Consider the following 8,315-nt stretch of genomic DNA (forward strand, 5'->3'; position numbering starts at 1 on the left):
TGGAAACTTTACAAAAACTAATTTTGGAAATTTAACATGAACTACAAGTTTATGTATGTGCACAAAAATGATGTCACATCTCAAAACAAGAAACGAGAAAATCCTCGACCCGTGATTGTGTGTCACTCGTTCTTGACTTTATATGCGCCCAAAACAGACCCCAAATTACTGCCATAGAACATAAAGGGTAAGTTAACGATTATATAGCCATTATATACATCGGGCATAATGCGAAGGGGAAAGTTTCATGTGACTATTTTTTTTTAAATGTTAGCTTATATGTTTTTACTTCTTTCGCCAGTATCGGTCCCTGTGTTGGTTGTGTTTTAAAGTGAACTCGACCATCGCAACACAATCCATTTTGGAATATCCTCCATTTTGTTCCACTGCTCTGCTGGCTAGCCCCACTTCCTTGTGCTCGAGCTGAATCCTTCAATCAAAGTGGTTTTTGGCTTCCCATTTTGAACAAATCTTGTCAGTTATTTGCTTTTCCATCCAAATCCAATTCTCAATCTGATTAAATTTTAGTGCAATTTTTGTTTGCAATTTTGTCATAATGTTTTTAATCTAAATTTGTATACTATTTGTTTTCATTTTTTTTTTACTTTGTAAAATGTTATTTGGGTTTAATTTAGTTAAATTGAGGATAACTTTCCGTATGGCGCCACCACTTTTTCACTAATTTTTACAAAAAGGGATATCTCATTGAGGTTAATTAGATACTATATTATGTCATATCGAATAAAAAAGTGGTGGCGCCGTACGGTAACTTTACAAAGTAACTTTTTATATGTATTGTATCGTTTATTCTTTTTATACAGGCATTCTTTTCTCTACACACAAGTTCACCTCAAAATCAGAACAATGTCGTTCCTGTTCGGAAGGAAAAAAACGCCAGCAGAAATGCTGAAACAGAATCAGCGGGCGTTGAATCGAGCCATGAGGGATCTCGATCGGGAGAGGGGGAGGCTAGAATCTCAGGAGAAGAAAGTGATCGCAGACATCAAGAAAATGGCAAAACAGGGGCAGATGGTATGTAAGAAAACTGTCTTTATGTCCAACAATGACGGCATTTCTTTCAACACTTGTCTTCTTTATTTGTACACTGTCTTTGTTTTACATACATTTGACTCTGAAAATGTCATCTTATTAAACGCCTCAGTGTATATGTTTCATTTCAGGATGCAGTTAAAGTGATGGCCAAGGATCTTGTCAGAACGAGGCGCTATGTCAAAAAGTTCATTATGATGAAAGCCAACATCCAAGCAGTCGCATTGAAGATACAGACCTTGAAATCGAACCAGGCTATGACGGATGCAATGAAAGGGGTGACAAAGGCTATGTCGACCATGAACAGACAGGTGGGTAGTAGAACCAGGCTATCTTAACAATCTTGCCTCAGTTTCACATGTTTCATGGAGTTCAGGGTACCACCAAATGTATAGTTGTGAAGTCTGGTTAAAAATTAACAACATTTATTGTTGTTTTGTATGTATACATGTATGTTTATATTTAAATTGAATTTTAAAATAGATGTCAATGTAAATATTCAATATGCCATTTTATTCTTCTGAATTCTTTGTGAATTGTGTTTTTGCGTTCTGTTTTTTTTATCCTGCACCAGAATAATTGTTATTACTCTTCAGTGACTAATTTTATCCTTGTTTGCTGTAAATTTGTTTTATTTTATCTGTAAATTTAAATATTTATTTTCTACTTTTCATAGTTGAATTATCTTCAATTTGTATTTAAAAATGGTTTCATTTATTTACCAGTTCATGTTTGTTGTGTTTTCATTTAGCCTTCCAGAAAGACTCTGCTAGGGTCAAAACGTCCGGCCATTAACTATTTATTTTGCATTTTAAAATTGTTTCCATACACATTGTCCTGTGAAGCTTTTAACCTTAACCAGTGCATTTTCTTTAATCATGTTCAGTGCCCTAGATCATGCCATCTTTTGGTTAGTCAGTTTCCCTTGTGGTTTACTACTTGATTATTATATTCTCCATGCAATAACTACATTGTCATCTCAGGCCTTAAAGGCAGTGGACACTATTGGTAATTACTCAAAATAATTATTAGCATAAAACCTTTCTTGGTGACGAGTAATGGGGAGAGGTTGGTGGTATAAAACATTGTGAGAAACGGCTCCCTCTGAAGTGTAGTAGTTTTCGAGAAAGAAGTAATTTTCAACCAATTTGATTTCGAGACCTCAGATTTAGAACTTGAGGTCTCAAAATCAACCATCTAAACGCACACAACTTCGTGTGACAAGGGTGTTTTTTTCTTTCATTATTATCTCGCAAGTTCGATGACCGATTGAGCTCATATTTTCAGAGGTTTGTTATTTTTTGCATATGTTGAGATACACCAACTGTGAAGGCTAGTCTTTGATAATTACCAATAGTGTCCACTGCCTTTAAACTTTGCTCTCACAGCAATTTCCCTCTGGTAAGGGGTACTTCTATGAAAAAAAAAAATGTAAATTTGAATGGGAACTTTGCAAAGGGCATCACAGCAAAAGTACAGGGCATAACCGGGATTGCTGTGGGTAATATAGGTTAATTTGAGGCATGAGGTTGATTTCACAAAGATAGTCCTAACTTAGGACCAGTCCTAGGATTTGTTAAAAAGTTAAGGCTAGTTCTAACTGTAACTCATCCTAACTCGAGATAAGACTAGTCTTAACTCTGTAAGAAATTCACCACTGACATCTTTACTCATTTCTCCCCCAGTTGAAGTTACCTCAAATCCAGAAGATCATGATGGAGTTTGAGAAGCAATCTGAGATTCTTGACATGAAGGAGGAGATGATGAATGATGCAGTAGATGATGTCATTGGTGAGGAAGAGGATGAAGATGAAAGGTAAGATGAGAAAACCGACTTGGCTTAGTAAAGTAAAATTGATACCAGTGCTCAATATATATGAGAGCTTCTTAAGCCCAAAAGCAACTAAGCACAACAAAGGTATGCTTACCAGAAAAATTCTACCCGCCAAAATACCATGTCACATGTTCAATTTGTGACTGGTATCCTGCTCACTTCTGCTTAGAAGAAATATGTCCAGGCAGGGCTCGAATTTGGGGAAAAAATCCACAAGACCACAGGGCTTGTTGCTCAGAATTTTTACTGGACCGGAAGATTTTTTACAAGACCAAAATTTTATTAGGAAAAAAAAAAGTTAACACGATAGAACAGCAGGCCTTTTTCATCCCTTAGGAGGCTTTTTTTTTGCTGTGAAACCCAATCAATAAAGTTCCATATACCTATTTCACGTCATTCTCGCTGCCTCAAAAAAAAAAATTCTGATTTGACAGGCAAATCACCAACAAAACACTGCAATGTGCAGCATTCATAAAAAGATCGTCATAAAAAGATTGACTAAAAATTTGACAGCAGTAGTCAGAAGCTCATCACTGTTGGTAGCCATACTTAGCAAGACGTTTGGCAACAAGACCTTACTTTTATCCATGCAACACAGGGATGTGTGGTATTGCAACCAGACCTGCTTAATGCAAATTCAACACTCCTTTGTAATGTATCAGTGGTAAACAAACATCGCTGTACTAAGTTGTGCCGCCGCGCCGGGTACCAACACATCACTCCCTCGTCCCCGCTCGCTCACTCCCCAGGTGCATAAACATAAATGGTTTGAGACTAGATGTACAAGGTGTGGGCATGAGTAAAGTGAATGGAAAACTTGTATGCAGCCTGATGCACGTGAAAAAAAGGACGGATTGACGTTCCGCAGGCGTGCTCAGAACACTGATTTGACGAAAAGTAAAGCAAAGACTTTTATTTTAAATGAGATTAAAATACATTTTTTAATGAAAGATAATATATTTCATATAATTATATTAGTATGCATAAAAAAACACACAAGACCGTCGGACTTGTTCGACATAAAGTTTACTGGACTGAAGCTAAAACACTGGCCTCGGGCCTGCGGTCCAGCGTGAAATTCGAGCCCTGTCCAGCAATATTTTCTGCTCAATACCATAAAGCTGTTAAGCAGAAAATGCTGTTTGAGAAATTTCTTTGCTTTTTGTGCTTTACGAAATTGGGCCCTGTTCAAGATTGATCTTTTAGCTTCTTGTGAAGTGGAGCATTGTTTTTTTGGAACAGTTTAAATTGTTTTAATCTTATATAAACGTAGATCAATATATATATAATGCAATAAAAGTAACCTGTGAAAATTTCATCTAGAGAAAGTTAATTCACTTGGTGTCTCCGCAAACCTCATTTCATTGAATACCCAAGCCCACCAGTTTCAAATACTTTTTTTCTTTCTTCTTTTTGCTTCACAAAATCTGTTGTTATGATATGTACCGTATAAGCAGCTTCACAGTAAAGAATTAATACTTAAATGAAGTTCCAATTAGATAAAAAAGTATCCACAGACTTCAAGTTATTCATTATTATAATTTCTTATGATTTTTTTTTATTCCAGTGACGTTATTGTATCTCAAGTCCTTGATGAGCTGGGCCTAGTAATGACAGATGAACTTACAGGTAAATGTCCGTTCATAAAAATACTACCCCTTATCTTTATCAAAAACAAACAACCAGAGAATGAATATTGTTTGCGGTAACACCCTATGTATGTCTACTTGTTGGGTAGATTATGTCCTTTTGAGAACTTGTCTTGCTATGTATTCTACTGCCGCGGAGTAGATTATTTTTTGGAACTCGGGGAGACTTCTCAGTTCTAAAAAAAAAACTGTCCTGCCTGTTAACTACTACCTGGTTGGAAGGCTCTTGAAACAACATAATCTACCCACCAAGCAGATACAAACATGGTGTTATCCCAAACTGATACCTCATCATGCATTGCCTCAAATCCCACAATTAACAATCTTACAATCCCACAATCTTATAAAAATGATTGCTTTTGTTATTACCTGTAACTTGTTGTTTTTGATTTTGATTTATTGATTGAAATGGTTTATTTAGAATCTGAAAGAATGCTACGCTATTGTTTTACAATATATTATATATGTATTCTGTACATAAGTCACACAAATATTTACTTGATGGTGTCATGGCCGAGCAGCCAAGCGCACCGGACTCGAGTGCTTGTGTTTCTAATTAGCAGAATGTGGGTGATAACCATTATTGCTTTGTCCTCTGATTGCGTTGTGTATTCCCCCTAAAAGAGCCCGGATAAAATTATTGCTGAGAGAACAGGTTTGACCCTGTTATTCCGGCAGCACTTTGTAAAACCTTATAAGGTGCTACTTAAATAATAATTCAAATATTTAAGATATCTATTTTAAAAATGTATATCTTTGCTGTGCAAAATATGATACTATGCTGTTATTACTTGAATACTTTCATATTATTCATTGTGTATTTATAATTGCTCCTTATTTATATGTTTACATTGCTTAGTAGGCCTACATGTAAATTCATGTATGTTTTTATGTTTTTGTTGTTGATTTTTGAACAATATTGTGGGTCTCTTATCTGCATTTTGTCTGTTAGACAGGTTAGTGTACAACAGCCTTGCTAAGCTTTATTACTGAACTTTTATAAACTTCTTTACTTATTCAGTTTCATTATACAATGGTAACTGTCATATTGTTATATTATTGTAAAGTGTTAGCATTGAAGTAACTTTATGCGTGTTCAAAACAAATATTAGTTTTTGAATTAAAAAAAAAAAGAGGAAGAAAAAATGGTTGAACAGGTTCAGTTGTTAATGTTTATTTTCTCATTACTATGCAAGAGTGGTTTTCTGTCACAAAACCCACTACAACAATTATACTTTTTGTTAAGCAGGAAGTAGGACTAAATCTAAATAATAAGATTAATCAGATTTTTCAAGAATTATTTAAAGCACACTGATACAGTTATTGTATGCTATGCAGAAACTAGTTGTTATAATTATTATTTAATGAACGATTATCTTTGTTTTAACAATTCTTTATATTGCCTTTCCCAACAGCCATTCCTGGTACCGGAGGAGCTCTAGCTCAGCAAAAAGCCCAGCAACCTGCAAAACTAGCCGTAGCTGAAGGTGGTGAGGCTGACGACGATCTGCAGGCCAGATTAGACAACCTCAGGAGGGAATAAATAAACTGTAAATTAGTTGTATTTTGTATATAGAGACAGAGATGGAGGGGAGTGTATGGTCGGTCGGGGTGTGACATGCGGGAATAGGACCCCTTGCATATGTAACATTAGACAAGAGACTATTAAATCAAAGATGGCGACTTACACAAAGTTTACTTTACACCAAACCAAAACTAGACACATGAGGGCGGTATGACAATATAGCATACGGCAAGTTCAATTGCGCTCCAGGGGTAACTAAAGGTTTAGGCTGGTAGACCATTGGGTGACTACTACCAACCATTTGGAACCAGCCTTATGAGCATGGTTTCTTCTATGGTCCCGATAGCCTGTTCAATGCTAACATGTGGATAGCACAGAAGGGAACCAGTGACACTATTGCGAAAAGGCGGAAGGCAATGGAGTGTTGAATACCGTGGTACCGATGGTTGACTAGACTTCCAATCGAGTCATTTGAGCGAGTGCGTCACTGCGGATATACGTTGCTGGTCCGTAGTCAACTAAATGTGCGCACTCGAATTTGGTGATAGATGTATATTGGCTTACTCTACAGTAGCCTGAACATCTGACGTCACACTTGGAGGCTTGTGAATAATGCCAGATACAAGCCTTGAACACCTGGCGGAATCCTGCCAGATGTACCTTTGACCTCGCATCCCTTTCACATGTGTACGTACATTTATTACACTTGATTACAGGCAGACATTATTACGCAGTACATGACTGAAGGTACAGTAAACTGCCTCTGTATGTTGCTGACTAACTACTCCACTTCAAAGCAGACCAATCATAGCGCGGAAATTGAAAGCTTACGTCACTGCGAGTGTATCCCACTCATTTCATTGGGCGAAGACCTGTGGTTGTCATTGTCCATAGACCTTATCGCAAATACCAATGCGCAAGCGCAGACTGTTGAATGAGGTGCATTGTGGGATAGATATGCATCAAATTTTAGCTACCAGCTAGACCACAATGCACCTAATTCCAAGCTTTACGCGCGCGCGCCCCGGTATTTGCGAAAAGGTCTATGCAGATATAGACAGGGGACCAGTCTAACTCTACAGCATCACAAGCCTAAATAGCGCCCTCACTGAGCTCAGAAGAAAATCTATCAGTACATGTAGTTGAGAGTTGTGCATCTCATGTGCACATTTCCATCTTTTGATCTCGGTATTATGCAGGCCCATGTTAGGGGTGTATAAAAAACTCTTTTTTTTTTAAAGTTAAAACTCGTTTCAGCCCTTTTTATGTTTGCATCCTGCTGAAAGGTTAAGGCCAAATAGCTAATGTACCCGCTGCTAAAATATAGGATTCAAACCAGTGCCGTTGAATTGCAAAGGTTGTTGGTTCGAATCCCAACCGAGTGGCCTGTGATTTTTTCACAGAACTCGGGGGAAAGCACCGAGTACACAGTGCTCAAACACAACATTGTACAAAACTAAAATTAATATTCTCAATCCCTGATGCAATTTTAACATCTATTAACAATAATGGTCCAAGCCTTCAATTGCAGGCACATGAGTCTTGCATAGTTGCATTTAAACAGAGCATCTTGCTTTTTTTCCTGTCATCCATGTTTAGCTGTCCACAATCCTTGGCTATATGAAAGTTGTGGACAATCTAATAATTATTTCATACTTTTAAGTCAGTAAACTCTGTTATTGACACTTTTTACCCAATCTTAAAAAATAGCTGTTTTCTCTTTTATAACATCCTCAGCCCGGAGAGGTCAATGAACTTTTACATTGTTTGCTTTAGAAAACTTTTGATTGTGTCATTCTAGAACAGTGTTTAATTTTATGAGCAGCTGTGCCAAATTTGTTTTGGAGAACCAAACTCATGGAATGTTCTTGTTTTAAGTTACAAAATCAACTCTTTCCTTTGTGGCTTGATTTTCACAAGAATTGCCTCGGATTAATATCATGTCAGTGTGGAAAGCTTGGTACACGTGCACGCACAATTGTTGAGTACAGCATGCAATTTTACCCTTGGGGAAATGTAGCCTCTGGATGTGACAGGAATTGAAAATCGACAGAAAAGTTAACTAATTTTTTTTAACAACACAACACTTTGTAACAAAAAGGGCAATTCTGAGTGGGAATAACAGAGTAGTGCAACGGTCTTAAACCGCCGGTTAAACCTTGCAGGGTGGTGCCAGTGCGATAAAGGACATCTCCTTCTTAACCTTGGTTCATACTTCCTGCAAATGCGAATGACCTCACAAATTTGCAACAAATTA

General features: G+C 37.0%; 1 protein-coding gene across 1 annotated transcript; it reads left to right on the top strand.

Moving 5' to 3' along the window:
* The first annotated feature begins 81 nt into the window (after positions 1–81).
* LOC139939405 (charged multivesicular body protein 2a-like) lies at positions 82–6,839 on the top strand. Its single transcript, XM_071935253.1, has 6 exons — positions 82–187; positions 822–1,032; positions 1,182–1,361; positions 2,736–2,866; positions 4,452–4,513; positions 5,949–6,839. The coding sequence occupies exons 2-6, from the start codon at positions 865–867 to the stop codon at positions 6,074–6,076; spliced, it is 669 nt and encodes a 222-aa protein (XP_071791354.1). The 5' UTR covers positions 82–187; positions 822–864; the 3' UTR covers positions 6,077–6,839.
* Positions 6,840–8,315: the final 1,476 nt, after the last annotated feature.

Source organism: Asterias amurensis, chromosome 7 (assembly GCF_032118995.1).
Source record: "Asterias amurensis chromosome 7, ASM3211899v1".
Taxonomy (NCBI): domain Eukaryota; kingdom Metazoa; phylum Echinodermata; class Asteroidea; order Forcipulatida; family Asteriidae; genus Asterias; species Asterias amurensis.

Excerpts from the sequence above, each read along its gene's own strand:
- LOC139939405 (XM_071935253.1), top strand. The coding sequence starts at position 865 with ATGTCGTTCCTGTTCGGAAGGAAAAAAACGCCAGCAGAAATGCTGAAA. Across the intron at positions 1,033-1,181 it reads TGGCAAAACAGGGGCAGATG|GATGCAGTTAAAGTGATGGC; the intron begins GTATGTAAGAAA and ends GTTTCATTTCAG. Across the intron at positions 1,362-2,735 it reads TGTCGACCATGAACAGACAG|TTGAAGTTACCTCAAATCCA; the intron begins GTGGGTAGTAGA and ends TTTCTCCCCCAG.